The 19,971-nt window shown below is 35.9% G+C and overlaps 4 protein-coding genes and 1 pseudogene across 6 annotated transcripts; 1 reads left to right on the plus strand and 4 right to left on the minus strand.

Annotated features, from left to right (window-relative positions):
* Positions 1-790: 790 nt before the first annotated feature.
* LOC125593317 (asparagine synthetase [glutamine-hydrolyzing] 3-like) lies at positions 791-1,884 on the minus strand. Its single transcript, XM_048769773.1, has 2 exons — positions 1,205-1,884; positions 791-1,138 (listed from the first exon to the last, which is right to left on the minus strand). Exons 1-2 carry the CDS (start codon positions 1,274-1,276, stop codon positions 929-931), a joined length of 282 nt encoding a protein of 93 aa, XP_048625730.1. The 5' UTR covers positions 1,277-1,884; the 3' UTR covers positions 791-928.
* A 2,088-nt stretch (positions 1,885-3,972) lies between these two features.
* Positions 3,973-5,512, minus strand: LOC106360526 (protein MIZU-KUSSEI 1). Its single transcript, XM_013800139.3, has one exon. The coding sequence runs from the start codon at positions 5,059-5,061 to the stop codon at positions 4,285-4,287; it is 777 nt and encodes a 258-aa protein (XP_013655593.1). The 5' UTR covers positions 5,062-5,512; the 3' UTR covers positions 3,973-4,284.
* A 4,393-nt stretch (positions 5,513-9,905) lies between these two features.
* Positions 9,906-11,391, minus strand: LOC106360524 (protein Dr1 homolog). 2 transcript variants are annotated; one of them, XM_013800138.3, is made up of 6 exons: positions 11,193-11,391; positions 11,040-11,103; positions 10,860-10,949; positions 10,687-10,781; positions 10,533-10,601; positions 9,906-10,452 (listed from the first exon to the last, which is right to left on the minus strand). In XM_013800138.3, the coding sequence occupies exons 2-6, from the start codon at positions 11,092-11,094 to the stop codon at positions 10,255-10,257; spliced, it is 507 nt and encodes a 168-aa protein (XP_013655592.1). In that variant the 5' UTR covers positions 11,095-11,103; positions 11,193-11,391; the 3' UTR covers positions 9,906-10,254. The 2 variants fall into 2 exon arrangements, with proteins under 2 accessions (XP_013655592.1, XP_013655591.1); XM_013800137.3 differs by having other exon boundaries at positions 9,906-10,455; positions 11,193-11,390.
* Position 11,392: 1 nt separating this feature from the next.
* On the plus strand, positions 11,393-16,917 carry LOC106360523 (G patch domain-containing protein TGH-like). Of its 2 annotated transcripts, none has more exons than XM_013800135.3 (16): positions 11,393-11,616; positions 11,946-12,036; positions 12,119-12,213; positions 12,430-12,533; positions 12,876-12,937; positions 13,092-13,160; positions 13,299-13,450; positions 13,667-13,742; positions 13,822-13,908; positions 14,028-14,102; positions 14,274-14,418; positions 14,570-15,059; positions 15,194-15,475; positions 15,543-15,671; positions 15,769-15,936; positions 16,025-16,917. In XM_013800135.3, the coding sequence occupies exons 1-16, from the start codon at positions 11,482-11,484 to the stop codon at positions 16,706-16,708; spliced, it is 2,844 nt and encodes a 947-aa protein (XP_013655589.2). In that variant the 5' UTR covers positions 11,393-11,481; the 3' UTR covers positions 16,709-16,917. The 2 variants fall into 2 exon arrangements, with proteins under 2 accessions (XP_013655589.2, XP_013655590.2); XM_013800136.3 differs by having other exon boundaries at positions 14,031-14,102.
* Positions 16,891-18,069, minus strand: LOC106358723 (annotated as a pseudogene).
* Positions 18,070-19,971: the final 1,902 nt, after the last annotated feature.

Consider the following 19,971-nt stretch of genomic DNA (forward strand, 5'->3'; position numbering starts at 1 on the left):
CGAAACTATAATCTGTTACGTTATAATCAAGAAAATTGTCTTCAATCTACCTACAGCTTGATAACAACATATAGCTACAACGCAATGATATACCTTATCTATATTATTTGTCATAATATGTTCTGCCTTTTACCTTATGTGACGCTTAATGAAGAATGTGTTTCTCATCTACTCTACTATGTTCTGCGTAAGGTAGGCTACATATTCTAGACAAATCCGAAAAATATGGAAACTTACATATTTGGTTAAAGATGTTTCCTAAATCTAAACTAAATCTACCCTAAATCTCTCATAGAATATTTTCTCCCACGTTTTTCTCCTACTCCCACGATCTTTCTCCGATCTTTTCCTCTTCGTACTGGTGTAAATCAAAAGGAACAATTTGAACAAGGAGCCGTGTTGTTGAGGCTGATAGCGTTAAAAAACAAAAACAAAAGAGACTGCTGGGGATCGATCCCATAATCTCTGGTTGTGTGATATATTGTAGACCAGTGCCTTATCCATTGGGCCACAAAGTCTAATTGTTTGTTGTGTGATATATTTAGCTTATAGACATTTTAAACCCAATTAAAGAACATAGAGAAGAAATGAACCAAAATCTAGTTTGAACAATTCAAAGGTGTATGAATTCCCAAAACTTAATTTCTCAAAAGTCAAAACTGAACTGAAACAAATCTAGACTGAACACAGTTGAACGATACATCATACAGAAAAAAAAAAGTTGAAACTTTGTAACAGAAGAAAGATTCATATTCAGGAAAACAAATAGAAAATCACCAGAAACTTAGGTACATCCTCAGAAACTCCTAAAGTTAAAGAGACAACTTATTGGCACTTATTAACCCTACGGAAGATGATAAAGTATTGTCTTTTGAGAAAATAAGAGAAAAGTGCGATGCAAACATTCATTATAAACCTTGTTTAATCCTCAAACAATGCCTTCTGCAGTTTTCTCTGCCTGTAGCTTCTTAGGACGGGTACCTTCGGCTTTATCTTCCTCATAAGCTGCAACATGAACTCCAAGAGCCGCACAACCCGACAGGTCAAGGTTCTGTGACCAAGCAGCGTCCCATTCCACAGCCTTCGCTGTACTACATGGTACACTTGGACCTCCTGGCACAGTAGCTCTAGCAGCGCTCTGCTCATTATATGTACATATCAGATCAAAGATCAAAGACAGTTCAGGCAAAGAATGAAGTAGAACCTTAGGGAAGAATTTTCCAAAGATGGCTCTGTTTGAAAACCTTCGGTAGATAAGGATTCTTCTCATCATCATAAGCAATGCATAACACCCATTTCTCGATCCTTTCGATGTCAGGCCTGATCTGCAATGTGGTTTAGACCAGATCTTACATCAAACTGTGAAGGGACCGTCCGACGAAACCTGTAGTGAGAGAAGAATACCGTCCGACGAAACCGTAGAGAGAGAAGAGGACCGTCTAACAAACCAAAGAACAAATCCCCAATTCGCTGAATTGTATCTGAGAACAAAGAGAAGAAAGATAAAAACGAGATTAGAAACAAAAAAATTGATGATTTACGATGAAAAAAATAAGGATTCTCCGCTTACCCTAAATTGACATTGAAAGGGTTGAAGGCTTGAAGGTACACGGCGGAGAAGAAGAGGAGTGAAAAAATATTAGGGTAAACAAGTTTTTAATCCTTTTGTGGTTTTTTCTTTTTTTTTTATTAAAATTTAAATCAATTACGAATTAATTTAAATTTTAATTAAGGTTAATTATAAGGGTATAATGGTATTAAAGAGAATATAAATCTTATTTACCTAAATAATCTTCTACAAGTCTTATTGGAACAAATTTAAGATTAAAGTGTCTCATTTTTCTAATTTTCCCTTATTTTAATTCTTGAAAGCAATCAACTACTAATGTGTCTTCCTTTTTTGTTCCTTCATGTTTTTCCTTATAATCTTAGTTGTTGTAGCCGTAGTCATCAGCTTTTTGTCTTTTTTTTTTTTTGGAACACGTCAGCTTTTTGTCTCTTTTGCAAATTCTCATACAGAAGTTTTGAAACCTGATCTTTAACGTTGATAGAAAAAAGCAAAAGTAAGAAAACACGTTCCTAGAGTATTGTGCAGTGTAATCTTACTCGGATCTGTGCTTTGTGAATGTATAAACGCCTGCTTTTTCTGGGGAAAGACAAAGTTTGATATGGAAACAATTACTATATATGAGTATTTTGTTTTATGAGTTGTAATGTAACCAAGTTTTACTTTTCAATTAGTTTGAATATACAATGAAAATAAAAACAAAGCAGAAGCTCCTCGACATTAAGGGTCCGAATGGTGACCGCGGAATTGGTAATATTAGCGGGACGGAATTTAAGTGCGGTACGGTCTAACTGCGGTTCGTGCGGTTTGCGGGACAAGTGCGGTTTTGACAAAATTAGCGGTGCGGAATTGTGTTGATTGGTGAACATGTATAGTTTGCGGAATTGAATAATAAAAAAAATAATATTAAACAAAAATATCAATGAAATCAATATAGTTTAAAGTTAAAATAATTTATTTACTGTTATTGATGTTTTTTTTCCTTATTTAGAAAATTTCAATACCAAAATTTATCTGAATTAAAAATTTAAATTACATACATATTAAAAAAGTAAAATACAAAAAAAACATTATGGAATATTTTGATTTTCTCACAACATATTTGCAATATTATCTCTTATTTGCACCATTTGTTCTCCGCGTGTCGTATAAATTGCCAGAACAGCAGTATCATGATAAAGTAGGATTACGTGGAGCGGGTCAACCCGCCCCGCATAACCCACCAACGTGCAATAATATCATAATTGTTTTATACATAATTTTAAATAAACTTTTAATTTACATTTATGTTCATATAAATTTAGCTACTAAAATTATTTAAAAATACAAATTTAAAAATATTGTAAAGATTATTAATAATTTTACTTAAACTAAATTTAACTAAAAGAATTAGTATATAATTTATATTTTAGGTATTTGATATAGAAGTGCACATCGCTATTAAATTTTCAATTAACTACAATAAGATTGACTGCATTATTTAGAATGCATAGCTACTATATAAATTTACTAAAAGATAACTAATTTAACAGTATAACAATAATATGTATGTGTATTAGTATATATAACGTTACTTAGTTGAAATTTAACATATTTCCAGTTTAATTTAAATTCAGTGCATTAGTATTAATTTTATAACTAATTTTACTTTTTAACATAGGAAAAAACAATTTATTTGAGTCAGTTCAGGAAAAAAAAATATTGGAAACGGTTGAATCAAAAAATGTTACGTTTTTTAGGTGTAGAATGAATGTTAGTATAGTATTGTCCAATAGGTATTTATATAGAGTTAAAATATTATTTTAAAAATCGAAAATAAGAAAAAAGCTATTGACCAGTGCGGATTTCATTGGACCGCTGGTTAATATATGCGGTCTGCTTTTGAGAAGCGTTATTGCTTTTATAAGCCTATTCTCTCTGTTATTTTTTGAAGTGCGTTTTTTGTTTTACTGTATACAAAAAAACGCATTTGAAAACAAGATAGTGTGAATGGTGAACCGAGTGCGGTTTTCGAAATACCGCTTTGAAATCCGCGAATCAGTTGTCGCCAATCATAACCTAAAATACTAGTATAGAGTTTGGTATGTCATTTGTGTACCCAATCTCTCAATATGTGTGGAAGCTAATCCTCCCGAATTTAATAGATTGACCCACCACATAGCGGAATATCTCACAAAAATAAATGTAATGCGTCGTTATATTGGATACGACTATTTCTTTATAATATATGGTCCGAAATCCCAATGGTTATACCATTAAATTCTAATATTACTATTCTTGGATCAGACAGAACCAATGATGATTTCTCACTTTTAATCATAGTTTAGTGACCAAAATGCTAATGGAAATGTGAAACAAATCAAGACTTTAATCATTATGATTCTACAGCCTGGGTGCCTCCATGATAACTTAAAAACATTTTAGAAACAACAAAAAGATTACACATTTTTTTAAAAAGTGAAATTTATACATTTACATATTCCATATACCAAATTTTAAAACCTCCTAAACCCACCTCCCAAAAAGAAAAACAACTTGCTCTAACACATCATCCATCGATCGATCACATCCTCATCTAAACCGAATTGCATTAATAGAGAGACATCACTACTTTAATTCTCACTTAACCGACAGTTTAAAGTAACTAAACCGGACAATCTTCCTTAACCGATAAACCTCTTTCTGAAGTAGAGGCTTTGGTATGATAATCTTCTTCGTCAGATTCTGAGCAGATAGATACTGAGCTCCGGCGCCCCATTGCTATCAGGATTCATCATGTAGAAAGCTTCAGAGTCACGCGACCCCACGATTCTCTCGAACTTCGCCCTCATATACATTATCTCTCCTCCTCCGCCACCGCCGCCGCCGCCGGATGTCTCCTCCGTCTCCGGTAAAACTCCTGCCCCCATGGAAACCATCTCGAGCGCCTTGAGAACTTTCTTCTCCTTCTCACCGCACTCCCTCCTCGCCGCGAACCCGCACTTTTTCCCGTTGCAGTAAGTCCTCCACACCGGCTCCTCCACCAACCGCCGTGGACGGCGGTCACCGTCTTCTTTAGCTTCCTCTTTGGCCTTGTCGCACTCCAGAGCGATCCTCACGAGCCCTGAAGCCATCTCCTTGACTAGTCCACTGATCGGAGTAGCGAGCTCGATGAGAAACGCCGGCGGGGAAGTCGGGTCCTTCTGGACGGAGAAATGCACGTGTCCGCGGCGTGATCCGAAGAGGGTGCCCACGACCCGGGACCCGAGTCCGGAGTTGTTGTTGCCGGGTCGGGCTCTGCTTAGAGAGGAGATGACTGAACGGAGACGAGAGACGGCGAAAGTCTGGAGCTTTCTTTTGGAAGAGGAAGGGTTGTGTTTGGGAACGGGTTTAGTGTTGTCGGGGAGAGGGTTACGGGAAGAAACGTCGTCGTTTTCGTCTGATCCGACTTTGGTTGTCCAGTGGAAACTGTTGTGTCTCTTGGAGGCAAAGTCATGTGCGTTTGGTTTCGCCATTGAAAGAAGCTGTAGTTCAAGAAAAGAGAGAAAGGGTGTGTGTGTTTATGGATGTGGTTAATGATCAAAGTAGCTGGTGTGAATTTAACTTCAGGGTTTGGTCTGTTTGGTGACTCTCTCTATCTCTCTCTCTTTACTCTTTTCTATATCTCTCTCTCTTGTCGTTGTGAGTGTGTTGGTGTGAGAGAGAAGATAGATAATACATTTGACAGAGATTCGACAGTAACTTGACCCACCATATCATCTTTGTAGAAGGTTTTGGAAAATAAAGGAGAAAAAGAGAGAAATGTGTAATAGTTTTTGTTTTGTGTGTAGATTTGTCTTTTGCTTTTTAGTTCATTATAGGTGTCAAGTGATTCGACTTGGGATTGATTTTAGCTCCGAATAGAAAATTACTAGTACTCTATACACTAAAGAGGAAAATAATAAATATTTTGGTTTTGTTTCTGTATGATATTTTCAACTCTACTTAATCATTGTCATGATCTTTATTGTTTCCATTACCCTCACTTAATACCACTCTTCTGAATACTACCATTAATCTTACAGTTTATTTGATAGCTTGCAGTATTATTAACCTGGCTTTTGAGATATACTTACTTTTGTTTATTACTAAAGGATAACTAGGATTTGTGTTTTTGTTGAATACTTTGGGAGAAACACGAGAAAATGACAGAAGAAAGGAATCAGGAGACAAAGTGTGTGTTATTGTTGTTGTTTCATTTTCGATGTGGGGTAATCACTAAGAGCCTCATTTTGTTTTGACTCCTCCCCTTTTTGACTTCAATCTTTCTTTCATACAGTAAAAAAGTGTTTAGTACACTTATCATATACTCCTTTATATTATATCAAAATCTTAAGTCTACATACAGACTCTCTAATCATTTAAAGATCTAAAAGAAGTTTTCAAACTGTGTACATCTATACTAGTGAGGAAAGTAAAAAAAAAAGACGCTCGACAACTCAAACTATTTGACATACCAGTTCTGTGACGATTTACAAGTTTGTATGCATCAAACACCATTTGGAACTTAAATCACGCATGCTATATGCAAACAACAACTACAAAGCACTTTGTGTAAAATTCCATGTACCAAAGTACAGTCCCATCACTTAATCACATATATCTATAATTACAGTATAAAAAGAATTTAAAATAACCACACGACAGTGGTTTAGTGGCAGACGGACTTCAAAGATATTAAGATTTGAAATAACCTCATGAAACTAAATATGTGTGGTTATGCGGATATGAAACCATGTTTTAGGTCTCATCTGAATATCTAGAGAAATGATTCATCCGTGTATTGCACCTTTTTTTTTCAAAATTAATCTTAATATTTACATAGACGAAAGATACCTCTAGATCAAAAAAAAAAGAGTTAAAAGATATTTCTCAACAAACCACGACCATTATAGTTCCCGTTAATGTTAACACGACATTAACATATACAAAAACACCTCATGTAGTTTAGAAGATAGGTGCTTTGGTTGCTTCTTAAGTTCTTATAAACGAACATTCATCCCAATTAATTTTCTTTTTCTACTTCTTATTCAGGAACTTGAGTTTTTGTGCCAAAGCAGATGAATTACATCAATTACTAGGGCTGACCCACCCTACGGACGTGATGATAATTTTAAAATAATTTAAATAGTTAGAGTAAATATTTTTGATTTTTGTTTAATATTTGTTTTTATTTTAAAATGTTTTGTTCTATATTAGCATGAATCATTATTTTATTGATTGTTATTCTTTATTCAATTTCTTTTTCATTACAATTAACTAAATTTTTCCTTACGATTAATAAGATTGTTTATTTGAAGTTTTATTTTGTTTTTTATTTTAATGGTGTAGAATTGTTGATTTATTTGTTTAATTTGAAGTTATCTAGTTTTATTCATTCTCTTACATTATTTTATATCGTGTGTCTCTTATTCGACTATATAACTATATATTTTATTTTTACACAGTTGTGGATATATGTTTATAGTTTTTTTTTAGAATTATTGACATAAATATTTAAAACACATTTTACATTTATTTAGTTAGAATACCTTAACATATCTCTTTTATATAAAAATATTCATTTTTATATTATTTTTTTATTTATGTATTTTACTCTATTTTTTCTAACAATTATTTTTTTATTTTTCATTATCTATTATTATTTTTTATTGTGGTGTTATTTTCGTACAAACGTTTTTTTTTATTCTATTATGTATTAATATTTGGTTATATTTTTCTATGTTTTTTAATTTTCTAATCTTGAACTTCGTGAGAAAATGGTGGAATTTCATAATCTTTACGCTTTTTATTTGCATTCAATAAAACTTGAAGACACAATATCACTAAAAATCGTTCTTATTCTTCTTCTGAAGTGTATGTATTTTAGATGATATTATATATTGTGTGCTAAAATAATTTTACATTGATGATTTTTTTTTTAGATTGTAATTAAACTATTGATTAAAAAGAACTTTTGGTTTATTAAACATTTTATTAATAATTTTAGTTAATAGAATAAGATGATAAGGAATGTAGAGTGTTTAATACATTTTTAAAAATTATAGTGTCCAATTTTAGACAACTTATTTTGATGAGGTTCACATGAACAGAGAGGGTTAACCCACATTCATATGTTATATTGAAAAGAGACATGGATCTTTGTACATTATGATGATTATGATTGATGAATCTCTAAACGTAGAATGATAACGAATGAATTTTACGCAGAGAAACTAACATATTTATAGCTTTAGATTCGCTCATGGAAGAATAGAGGAGTATGTATTGTGTGAGAGATTGCGTTAGGAGTGGGGAGATGTGTTAATTAAATCTTCAATGACGACCTTTGAATGTCGTCAACCTCTGTAACGGTGTCAAAGTTTGTTGTGGGTTTTGATGACGTGTAATACCCAAGAGAGAAGAAAATCTGATTTACAGTCCAAATATGTAAATATCCAACCAAAAACCATCGCGGTGCAGATTAAATGAAACTCATAGTTTCATTGGCCTAGACACGTATCACGCTTACAATAACCGATTTTGTGACATGACATCTTAGGTGTCTTCACCGGGAGGAAAAAACCTTTTTTTTTTATATATATAGATAGATATTGATAGATTGTTGTCCAGATCATTATGTCTAGCCCAAAAAATCATTATGTCTAATACTATTGTGTGTGGTAATGGACTTATACAGGAAAGTTTAATGATGTGTGAATTCTCATTTATCAAAATTTTCAATAGTTTCGAATCATTACAAAATATTCTCAAATAAAGATTGGTGTGACATGCCATTGATGGGCATACAACATTCGACAGGCTTTGTCTTATATCGAAGAATAAAAACAATCCTATAATTCAAATTGTATAATATTGTAACACAAATGAATATGAAGTTATATAGTTGGTTTTAGACGTCATAAATAGAAATAGCTCCGTTGTGATTCTTGTTGTTGTCGGGTGCAGAGTAAACCGAGGCCTGCGAACTGACACGTTACTTCCGGTGATGGTCCTAGTAAACCAAGTACCTTGCCCTTCTCCAATTCATCCGAATCACACACCCTATGCTTTATATGTTTCAATGATGCCATCATTCATCAGTTTTTTTTAAAATTCATTTTAGTAAGAAAGTGGTAAAACATGTCTATTCGTAAATGTAAAAAGACAAAAAGATACTAACAAATAATTGAGTAAGACTACAAAGTCACTATATCATGAAATACCTAAATATACGAAAGTGTGGTAACATGTCTATTATTTATTTCAAACCTCGTCGATAGTTGTTTACCGGTGTTTTAAAACCCGGACCGAGTTGAACCATGAACCGAAAATAATCCGGATTGGATTAATGCTAAAATCCAACTAAAATCGAACCAGTTTAAAACTCCTATCGAACCGTCGAAAACCCGGGAACCGGCGACCCAATGAACCGGCCAAACTCCGGTCCGTATATAAGCCAAAATTTTGTTAATGAAATAATTAATTTTTCTTCCTTTTTAAGTAAAAATAAGATTTATCAAAGATTAATAAAATATTGTCTCTCGGCTTTTTCTTTTGTCGTCTCTACGACTCATAAATTACAAGAATCACAAAGTTTAATATTCACGTCAAGATATTGTTTTTGTCTACTTCTCACTTTTTTAAAAAATTTCTTCCATGATCACTTCTTTTGAAGACTTTAAATAATTGAAACATTTTCGTTTCTGAAATTTGTATTTCAAAATATAACTTTTACCCAATGTGTATATAATTTTTTTTAAAGGTGATGAAAATTTAGAGTATAAAATTTGTGAATAACGTTTAAATGTGCTTTTCATATTGATTTTAGATTTTAATTGTTATTTTTAAGTTTTTTTTACACATTATGACTATTAATTTAAACATTTTATTTGATATGATCTATTATTTTTAAAATATACATATTATTTATAAAAATATCATTAAATTTAGTTTAATCTAAGTAAACCTATCGAACCCGGTTCAGACCCGGTCGAACCACAATGACCCATGACCCAAAAAATTTCCGGTTCGCTAGCCGGTCCAGTTTTAAAAACACTGTTGTTTACATGTCTAAAGTTATGGATTTACATAAAGATACATTGACCGTACTAAGATATACGATTCAACCAATCTATATCATATCTGATCAACTGTATCACATTGAATCATCATAGTGTTATAAAAATCGGTTTACACATCAACAAATCATCAGTAAATGAAACTTTTCCTCAAAATGATATTTAGAAAATCAGTCTACCATGGCCTACACTTACTACCGCAAACGATTTTTTTTAACATTGCTTGTTAACTAAATCACTAAACACAATCATCCATAATGTATACAAATCTTGGTTTATATTAGCTTCTTATTAACGGTACAATTACACTTAATCACTAAACACCATCCAATCTACAAACATTAGGAATTGGATAAAACTCCCTCCGTAAACTCATTAAATCGGATCCACCATATGTACTCGGGATAGAAGTAGCACAAAACAATAAACGCTTTACTAACTACATCTGAATCACAAGTGTTTCCAGATCATAAAACACTAACTTATATTATTCTAATACTAAGAGCATATAGACATATGCATTTGCACTTACAAAGGAACGTTAAAAGGATGCTCTTTTCATTTTTATTTTTGCCTATCGATGGTGCGAAGAAAGCCTTAAGGTTCCAATTAGCTTTGCAGACTTCTCTGGTCGGTTTCGGGATGGTCAGTCTCAGGATGTTCGGTTTCAGGATGTTGCGGTTGAGGAACCGGAGCACCTCCGTTCATTCTTGCACGCGCTTCAGCAAACATACGTTGCTGCTCAGCTGCAGCTTCCTCCTCAGTCATTTGAGCTCCACTGTTACATTTCACACTTCTCTGCGTGTCCTGCTGCATAATTTACAAAAAGTTTACATGTTAAAGGGTTTCTACTTCATCCTTCCAAGTATCAAGAGAAGTATTATTACCATGGTTTCATACTTATGTTGCTCATAAGCAGCATAGACTTCCTCTATATATTCTCCAAAACCCAGAACCTGTTTCATAACAAAGTTCATGTCTTTGTGCTAAAAATTGTTTCCTATTACGGAAAGGATGGACAAAAGGATAAGACTTTTAAACCTGTAGTGCCTTGAGAACATGCTCAGGAGCAATCGTTCGTCTATCCTCTTTGTTACAAACCTCATTAGATTCTGAAGATACAAGATTTATGAACTCTGCAAGAACAAAAAACACAATCAAAAACTTTTCCTCCAAGTAGATAGTAACAAGGAGGAGTGCATAGATCTTTATACCTACACAACACTCGATAAGAAGATCTTGAGCATCTCTAGCAACACGAACATCAGGTGGTAACATCTCCTTTATAATCTTAGTCATCGTAGCTGAAATCAAACATATACCACTCATAGTTTCTCAAGCTAATCGAGCTAGATTCACAAAGCTAGTGATCGATGGACATTCAAAAAGCTAACCTTTAGGAAGCGAAGCGTCTTCTTTGGATTTGCCAACTATATCCATCGGATCCATTGTTTAGATCTGCAGAATCAATCGAGCTTGAATTTAAACCTATGCGTACACGACGGATTCGCTTATGAGGATACAGAGATAGGGATGATCGGACTCACCGTAACCGAGTCGACACGGAACGAATCGCTAAATAGACGAGTCGCGGCGAGATCTCTTATCGGAGGAGATTAGGGCAAACGGAGAACGCAGATGCGCGTGAGTCCCACTCGAAGGCGCGTGGTGATAGTTTTCGTGATTTAATAGAAACAGGAATTAATTTTTATAAATAAAATCGAAAACCTAAATGGGCCGCAAAAAATAACCCAAATTAGGCCCATATCTTCTTCATCGTCTCCGGAGAGTCCTAAGATTCTGGGATTGGTGTTTCTCCTCGGTGTGGAAGAGAGAATGGGGCTAGAGGAGGATGATTTCGTGTTTCACGGGACGCCGATAGAGCGAGAGGATGAGATCGGTAGCCGGAAGAAGAAAGCAGTCGCGGGAGCTTCGGGGAACCTTAGAACTCTCCCTGCTTGGAAGCAAGAGGTGAGATATTTTGATTCTTCTACTCGTCTGTTTAGTTGCTGATGAATTGAGAAATCAAGCATCGTCGAGAATCGCTTTGCTTCCATGAACATGTCAGCCTGTTTCTAACTTAATGTATAGGGAAGAAAGATTACTCTATACCGAGAATCATGTTTATAGGAGTTTGATATGTAGCTGAGATTTTGGTATTTGCTGTGTTTCTTCTCAGATATTAATGTGTATATATATATACATATATATGTAGGTATTAGATTGAGCCTTTTTTGATTTCTGTGAATATAGTAACATTCTGTGGGAAGCTGCTGAGTTCTTGAGTTGAACATGCCCAGGTGATTGATGAAGAAGGTCGGAGAAGGTTCCATGGAGCATTTACTGGTGGATATTCTGCTGGGTATTACAATACAGTGGGGTCAAAAGAGGGTATAGTTTTTAAATTAATTGGATGTGATTAGAATAGATCTTTATCTGTGCTTTGCTGTTTACAATCTGAGTTGAATTGCAGGCTGGGCTCCGCAGTCATTTACGTCGTCAAGGAAGAACAGAGCTGGAGCGAGAAAGCAGAATATTTCAGACTTCCTTGATGAAGATGAAAAGGCTGTATGTTTCATATTCTTCTCCTTGTTAGATTCTTTAAACCTTTATTTCAACTCATTAGTGACTAAGCTAGTTAAAGTTTGATTACCATGTATTGCATAATCCTGCTGTGACACTTCTCAATGGTAACATGGAAAGTGGGTAATTTTATTTTTCTCTGTGGAAGACGTTCAATATTTGGAACGAAGTTAATAAACTCTAATTTCCTTTGTATTTCAGGAGTTGGAGGGGCAATCATTGTCTGCGAGTTCACAATTTGACACATTTGGTTTTACAGCAGCCGAACATTCTCGCAAGCAAGCCGAGAAAGAACGACATGAAAGGTCTCTGTATATTATTTTGTCATATTATTTTGTCATTCATTGTTGTAGCCTGATCAGAATTCAAGTGTAGATCGGATTCCCCTCTATTTCTTATTAATCTTTCTACTACACGTTACAATAATCTGGAAATTTCTTAGGAACTATGTTTAGGTTGTTTTTTCAGGGTTGCTTCTTTTTGCTTTGGCAGGCGTAATAATGTTTTAGACATTGTGTAATAGTCTTATTTCGATAAGAATTAAGAAATTGCTATGACTTAGATTCTTTTTCTTCATTTGAGTTGGCTATGAAGTTTATGTCTGTGTATTTATGAATCGTTTGTGATAACTTTCTACTGTATCACAGGCCATCAGCCATTCCTGGCCCAGTACATGACGAACTTATTGCTCCAGTTTCGGAATCAGTTGGTTAGTTTTGAAAGCCTCTTTTATATTTGAAAAACTATACCAAGCAAGGAGATCAAAACCATGATGATAGCCTTTTTTGCTTCTCTTTATCTTCTCCAATGCATTAAGTAAAGAAATCCTGATCTCACGCATATGCTTCTTTCTTTTGTTTCAGGCGTCAAACTGTTGTTAAAGATGGGATGGCGGCGTGGTCATTCAATAAAGGATGTGCGTGCTGGTTCAGGTTTGAATTTGTTTAACATGCATCTTGGAAATTCAAAGACCTTACTCTGCTTTTTTATTGATTTTACTCTGTTCCTAGCTCTGTACGTTGAGTTTGTTAATCCATGTTTTTAACATGTTTCTCTTTGGTACGGTGCAGATGCTCGTAGGGAAGCTAGAAAAGCAGTTTTAGCCTTCTCCGCTGATGAGAGTACTAAGGGATCTTCGGACTCGCTGGTTTTAGAGAGTGAAGTGAAAACTTCTCTGGATTCACAGATTAATGAAGATATTAAATTTTCTGAAACCACTCCTGTGAGTCAACTTTCTAGTTTCTTTTTGCAAACGAGCTTTATGCTGTTGATTGTAATTGCTATTGCTGTCATACATCTACAATTCATATTTTCCATGTAATTTCCAATCTTAATTTCGTTTCAGAATAAATTTAGGACTGTAAGTACAACTTCTAATCTGCTGCAGAAGAGACATTAATTCTGAGGATTTTATTTGTTCCTTCACTATTCGTTGCAGGTATATGTTCTCAATCCGAAGCAGGACCTGCATGGTTTAGGATATGATCCTTTTAAGCATGCTCCTGAGTTTAGAGGTATCTAGTTTTGGACTTCTATGATGTTTTTGCTGTCAGAGCATTCTTGTCATCGACTTGCATTTTTTCTGAATTACAGAAAAGAAAAGATCTCGCTTGTCCGCCGGTAAGGAGGCTGGCTACAAAAAACCATTGTCAATGAAGGAAAGTCTTTTCGGACCTAACAGTAAGATCTTGACTCACCATTTATCATTTTTTCCTCTTCTTTGCTTTAAAAACGTACATGCTCTACTGCATATCTCTATGCCAGCTTTTGGTTGCTTCTAATATGAGTTGAATAATCAGCAGGAAAAATTGGTCCTGGTTTTGGCATTGGCGCACTTGAGGAGCTTGATGTCGAGGATGAAGATGTCTATGCTGGTAACGACATAATGGCTATTTCCCTAATCATGGTTGTTCTTTGTTATAGGCATCCAAGTATCTCTGTGGGGTTTCCCTAATCATGGTTGACCTACAAACCATTGTAGGTCAAAGTAAATTATTTTGGTTATACAAAGCGTTAATGCTACGATAATCTTTGAATTCTTTCAGGTTATGACTTTAATCAGACTTATGTCATAGAAGATGAACAGCCAGTAAGACCGCACAATGATAATACACTGAGGTTAACCGCAAAAGAGCATAATGTTCTGCCAGGTTTTGGAGCTGCTTCGAATTCTGACTACAGTGTAGAGAGGTATAACAATATTTTTAACTCAATGTCATCACACAATTCCATGTCCACTGGAGCTCTTGCTCTCGATAATTTCTGATTACAGTTGTTTAATTTCATGTGCATGATACTCTCTCTAATTCCCGTCATTTTGTTTTTTTCTATATTTTTCTAGATTTGATCCTCCGAAAATCCCCAAAGACTTTGTGGCTCGGCATAAGTTTCTTGGTCCTCGGGAGGCTGAAACTAAGCCAACTGCTGTTCCTCCGCCAGATGTTTCTCCCCCTGAAGATAAGAATCTGAAACTTCTGATCGATGGCTTTGCAACATTTGTTTCCCGCTGCGGGAAACTGTACGAGGATCTTTCTAGAGAGAAGAACGAATCAAATCAGCTGTTTGATTTTCTTCCGGGAGGTAGCGGTCATGACTACTATGTAAGAAGGCTGTGGGAGGAGCAACAAAAGCGCGGTGATCAAAGTAATCTGCAATTAGATTTTAAGGTCCCTCTAAGCGTTGAGAAAATGAGTGCAGAAAAGCGTGGTAGCTTATTAGGAGAAAGGCCACTGCAGAAAAGTTTGAAAGAAACTGAAACCTCTGCTTCTTCTGGAGGATCCTTCCAATTCCCCACCAATCTCTCTGACACATTCACCAAATCCGCTTCATCTGTAAGTAAACAACCTCACTCCTTAAATAATTTAGCCTAATCAACTTGGTATATGTGTTTCAATGAAGTGATCTGCCTTTGTTTCCGTTGCACTAACATTCTAGATCTGTTTTGCTCTCTCTCTCCTTGAAATAGCAAGAGGCAGCGGATGCTGTCAAGCCCTTCAAAGATGACCCGGCAAAACAAGAAAGATTTGAGCAGTTTCTCAAGGAGAAATACAGAGGAGGGTTACGTACAACAGATTCCAGTAGATTTAACAGCATGTCGGAATCAGCTCGTGCTCAAGAGAGGCTGGACTTTGAGGCTGCAGCTGAGGCGATTGAGAAAGGCAAAGCTTATAAGGAGGTCAGACGGGCTACTGAACGGCCTATCGACTTTCTTGCAGGAGGGCTGCAATTTACTTCTGGTGGAACAGAGGTATGTCTCTATTTTCATTGCGGCTATTCTATGCTCATACATATGTTAAAATTTTTTATTTTAACAGCAAATTAAAGACAGTGGAGTAGTAGACATGAAATCAAGTAAGACATACCCTAAAAGGGAAGAGTTCCAATGGCGTCCTGCACCTCTTCTGTGCAAACGATTTGACCTTCCTGATCCTTTCATGGGAAAGGTAAATACCTGTCCTTGCTTCTCCTCCTTCCTGAATGTCATCTAAATCTTACTTTCTTTGAACACTTGGTATAAACATTTTCCCTTTAATTTTACAGCCGGGAACTGCTCCGCGAGCAAGAAACAAAATGGATTCTCTCATATTCTTGCCGGATACAGTGAAAGCTGCATCTGATCTACAAGAACCTAAGAAAGAGACAACAGTAGAAGAGCCTGAAGTTGAGGTACAAGTGGAGAATGTGGAGAGACCTGTTGATCTTTACAAGGTAAGGAGGGTGTCTGTGTCCGAGAATGTTTATGCTAACCTGATTTGATATTTTCAGTCCATTAATATCCGGTTATGTTCACTTGTAGGCCATTTTCTCTGATGATTCTGAAGATGATGAAGAACAACCTATGAATGGAAAGAAAGAAGAGGGTCAAGAAAAGAAGAATGAAGCGGCTGCTGCAACCACATTAAACCGACTCATAGCTGGTGATTTTCTAGAATCTCTGGGGAAAGAACTGGGTTTCGAAGTACCTTCTAATGTCACCTACCCGGAAGGAACCAAGCCAGTGGAAGAAGATAGCAAGTCCAAACGCAAATCCGATGCATCTTCTGAGAGAAGACCTGAAACGAAAGAAAAACCAGAGGAGAAGACGAGCAGCCTCAAACTCGGGTCTGAAGGAGAAAAGAGTACAAAAAGGAGCGAGAAGTCGCCAAGAAACTGGAGTGGTGAAGAAAAGAGTACAAAAAATAAAGAGGAGTCGCCAAGAAACGATCTATCTTCGAGCGATTCCTCAGGAGATGAAGGGAGGAGAAGACGTTCCAAGAAAGATAAGCATAGAAACAATGATTCAGAGAGCGACTCGTCAAGTGACTACCACAGCAGAGATAAACGAAGCTCAAGATCAAGAAGAAAGAGGAGAGAATCTTCTAGAGAGAATAGAAGTAGCCACAAGAAGCATTACAAGACCAAGGACTCCTCTTCTTCACGGTACAGCATGGACGAAGACCGGAAAGAGTCAAGGCGGGAGAAGCGGAGGCACAGAGACTGAAACCAAATAGGAGCACACTTGCATACATCTTTATTGTGAACATTGAAACACTATAGAATTGAGTTATGCAATATCTACACTGTTTTGATGGTCAGATTATATAGCAAATGATGAGCTTAGTTTATGTGAGCTGATACTATCAGACTTGTATTGGATAAATCTTTAATTACATTACATACATATAAACAAAAGAGGACATCGTAGGTTTATTAAGTCGGATTAAATCCATATCCTTTTAATTAATTAAGCTAGTAGTACATTGAATTTTCGCAACAGCTAAAAGCTAAACAAAACGGTCGCTGCTACATCGTGCGTTACGTTTCGTCGGGAAGAATCCAAAACGGCTCGAGCGGTCTCCAAAACGCCTTGACCGCTCACATAGTGACTCCGACACGCAGGCATATACACATCCGCTCCACCGATCAACTCCGTCGCTCTCTCCCCCGTCTTCCTCAACGTAAACAAAGCCCTCTCCCCACACACCCCACACCTCGACGCCAGCTTCGTCACCGTATCCGCAATCGGGATCTAATCCAGCACCGTCCCGAACCTCCTCCTCAGATAATCCCCGTCCAATCCCGCCACGATCACCGTCTTCCCCTCCTCGTCGGCGGCCTCGCGGCAAAACTCGTGGAGATCCCCGAAGAACTGCGCCTCGTCGATCCCGATCACGTCCAACTGATTCTTGTACGCATCGAAACCGAATCTCTCTTTGAAAGACGATAGATCTGGGAGAGACCAGCAAGGGAACTTCTCTCCGTCGTGACTCGCTATCGACTCGATCGGCGCAGTACCTCGTGTCTTTGTCCGATTTGATGACGGCTATCTTCTTCCCGATTTCCTTCTCGGCGAGGATCCGGCGGAGAAGCGTCGTGGTTTTGCCGGAGAACATTGGACCGAAGACGACGTGTATCTCGCCGGCGAACGACTTCGATGCCGCATCAGTATGTAGTTTCCGGTGTGAAACCGACGAACTATGCGCGCGAAGAGCCGTAGAGAGAAGAGAAGGTTTAAGAAGGTGAAGAGAGAATAAAGGTGGAGAGATTAGTGTTCTCATTGAAGCAGCGAACATTGAGATTCCGCAGAGGAGGAGGAAGATGATGACAAGCCGCAGGGTTTCGCAGCTTCTAAACTTGGTGAGGGTTTAAGCATATCGTCCGGTTTAATTGAACCGAATCATTAACTATTTTTTAACCGTCGGTTCAACTTGACCGCTTTCTCTTACTGCTTTAGGCCTCGGCGTTTCGGGTACTCGTTAGCGTTCGGATCGGGTTTTTCGGATTTCAGTTCTTTTTTATAACACCTCATAGGTTCCATTCTAATAAATTTGCAAGTACGGGTCGGCTTCAGATATAACACATTGGGTTCGGATCGGTTTTGTATCACATCATAGAACTCATAAAGTTTTCATATATCATTCGGATTCTGGTTATATCGGATCGGTTCGGATATACCCGAAATAAAATCTAAAATATAAAAGTAAAACATAAGAAATATATATTTATTTATATATAATTAAGTATTTAAGGTAGTTATTTAAATTTTAAATACTTATTGTTATATAACATATCAAAATAAATATGAAATTGAATATTTGAAGTATATATTCATGTTTCATATAATTATATTGTATATTATTTTGGACATTCGCATCGGTTTCTTCGGATATTTTTTCGGATTTTTCGGCTTTTTCGAGTTACCCGTTCAGGTTCGGTTAATAACACTTCGGGTTCGGATATGTTTTGTACCACCTTACAAGATCCATTCGAATATTTTTTACATTTCGGACCGGATACGGATCGGGTTTTTCGGTTCGGGTTCGGTTCGAATTTCGGGTTACGGATATTATGCCCAAGCCTACTGCTATGTATGAAATATACATTTTTAAATAAATAAAAATGATGTTAGATTATAAAATTTTATTAACTTATAATTTTATCAAATTTTAAATTATTTAAAGTTCTGTTTTTAAATAAATATTTGATCATAATGTTGTATTGATTACATTTTATATATTTAAATTTAATATACTTTATTAGATTATTTGAAATATTTTTTTGTATGGATGATAATAGTATCAAAGTATATGAATTTATCCCTAACAAAACTTGCACCTTAGCATATATTAACTTGCACCACAAAGAAAAACTTGAACTGGATAATGAAATGGAGACAACACTTGAAAATGACTAAGCTATAAATAACTATAACCAGCACATTTGGTAAACTTAAAAGAAAAAAATCAGCACTTGTAATATTTTCTACGTCACAGCATTTTTAATCTGTATATGTCAGATTAATTAACATATGTACTTGTAATTTGAAATCATAACAAAGTCAAATACTAACAAAAAGAATAGACCTTATACCTTTTCTTATATCACTATATCAATATCTTGGCTTACCAACTATTCCGTTGGCAAGACACTATCGTCGTCCAAGACCATCCATTGCTATGTTATCGTCAAACCTATCTGTGTATACTACTATACTAGTGCTGGATTGAGTTTCAAGTACAGACAGTCAGACACTATCATTGATGACATATATATATATACAACTATACAAGTGTTGGATTGAGTTTCAAGTAGAGACACACCTTTGTTGAGTCCAAATGTGGCCATTTGTGTAACGTGTAGAAACCAGCTCAACGTTAACAACTTATAATATCATGATTTTTTTTGGATACTATGTAATCTGCATTTGTACATCTGGTAAGGATCCTGACTGTGACGTGAGCTGGATAGAGCTTCAATGGGTTCAGGTTGGTTCAGACGTAACTTGCAGAAAAGAGGCCCATTGTCCATTTCTGGAAACAAGACATTGCCTCTCCGTTACGCTAGTTACATTTTGGCATACCCTTTCAAGTTTCAAAGCTGTTAACCATCACATCTCTTTTTAATATGTTTGGTTTCTGCTTTATTTAGCCTCGAAATTCAAGTTTATCCCTCAATATCAGTCTGAAAACGATGCATTAATTAATGTCTTTTGACTTTATAGTAGTTTGTGTTTACTTTGGTCATTCTTTTCTTATTATATGATTCACAATTTTACATTTGTATTACCATTGTTCAAGTAGGTAGGCCACTTTGATCAATTCACTAATGGTACATCATCTTGAATCGATTCCCATTTTCTTTTTTTCTATATTTTTAAAGAAACTACACCAGTAAAATTGTGAATGTAGATAGCTAAATACGTGCAAGTTAGCATCCACCAACCCTCATGGTAAAAATACTAATAACACGAAACATTGAATTTAA

This window comes from Brassica napus, chromosome C9, assembly GCF_020379485.1.
Source record: "Brassica napus cultivar Da-Ae chromosome C9, Da-Ae, whole genome shotgun sequence".
NCBI lineage: Eukaryota > Viridiplantae > Streptophyta > Magnoliopsida > Brassicales > Brassicaceae > Brassica > Brassica napus.

Excerpts from the sequence above, each read along its gene's own strand:
- LOC106360523 (XM_013800135.3), top strand. The coding sequence starts at position 11,482 with ATGGGGCTAGAGGAGGATGATTTCGTGTTTCACGGGACGCCGATAGAG. Across the intron at positions 12,534-12,875 it reads GAGAAAGAACGACATGAAAG|GCCATCAGCCATTCCTGGCC; the intron begins GTCTCTGTATAT and ends ACTGTATCACAG. Across the intron at positions 13,743-13,821 it reads GCATGCTCCTGAGTTTAGAG|AAAAGAAAAGATCTCGCTTG; the intron begins GTATCTAGTTTT and ends TCTGAATTACAG.
- LOC125593317 (XM_048769773.1), bottom strand. The coding sequence starts at position 1,276 with ATGATGATGAGAAGAATCCTTATCTACCGAAGGTTTTCAAACAGAGCC. Across the intron at positions 1,139-1,204 it reads TTGGAAAATTCTTCCCTAAG|AGCGCTGCTAGAGCTACTGT; the intron begins GTTCTACTTCAT and ends TATAATGAGCAG.
- LOC106360526 (XM_013800139.3), bottom strand. The coding sequence starts at position 5,061 with ATGGCGAAACCAAACGCACATGACTTTGCCTCCAAGAGACACAACAGT.
- LOC106360524 (XM_013800137.3), bottom strand. The coding sequence starts at position 11,094 with ATGGATCCGATGGATATAGTTGGCAAATCCAAAGAAGACGCTTCGCTT. Across the intron at positions 10,950-11,039 it reads AGACGCTTCGCTTCCTAAAG|CTACGATGACTAAGATTATA; the intron begins GTTAGCTTTTTG and ends GTTTGATTTCAG. Across the intron at positions 10,602-10,686 it reads ATGTTCTCAAGGCACTACAG|GTTCTGGGTTTTGGAGAATA; the intron begins GTTTAAAAGTCT and ends GTTATGAAACAG.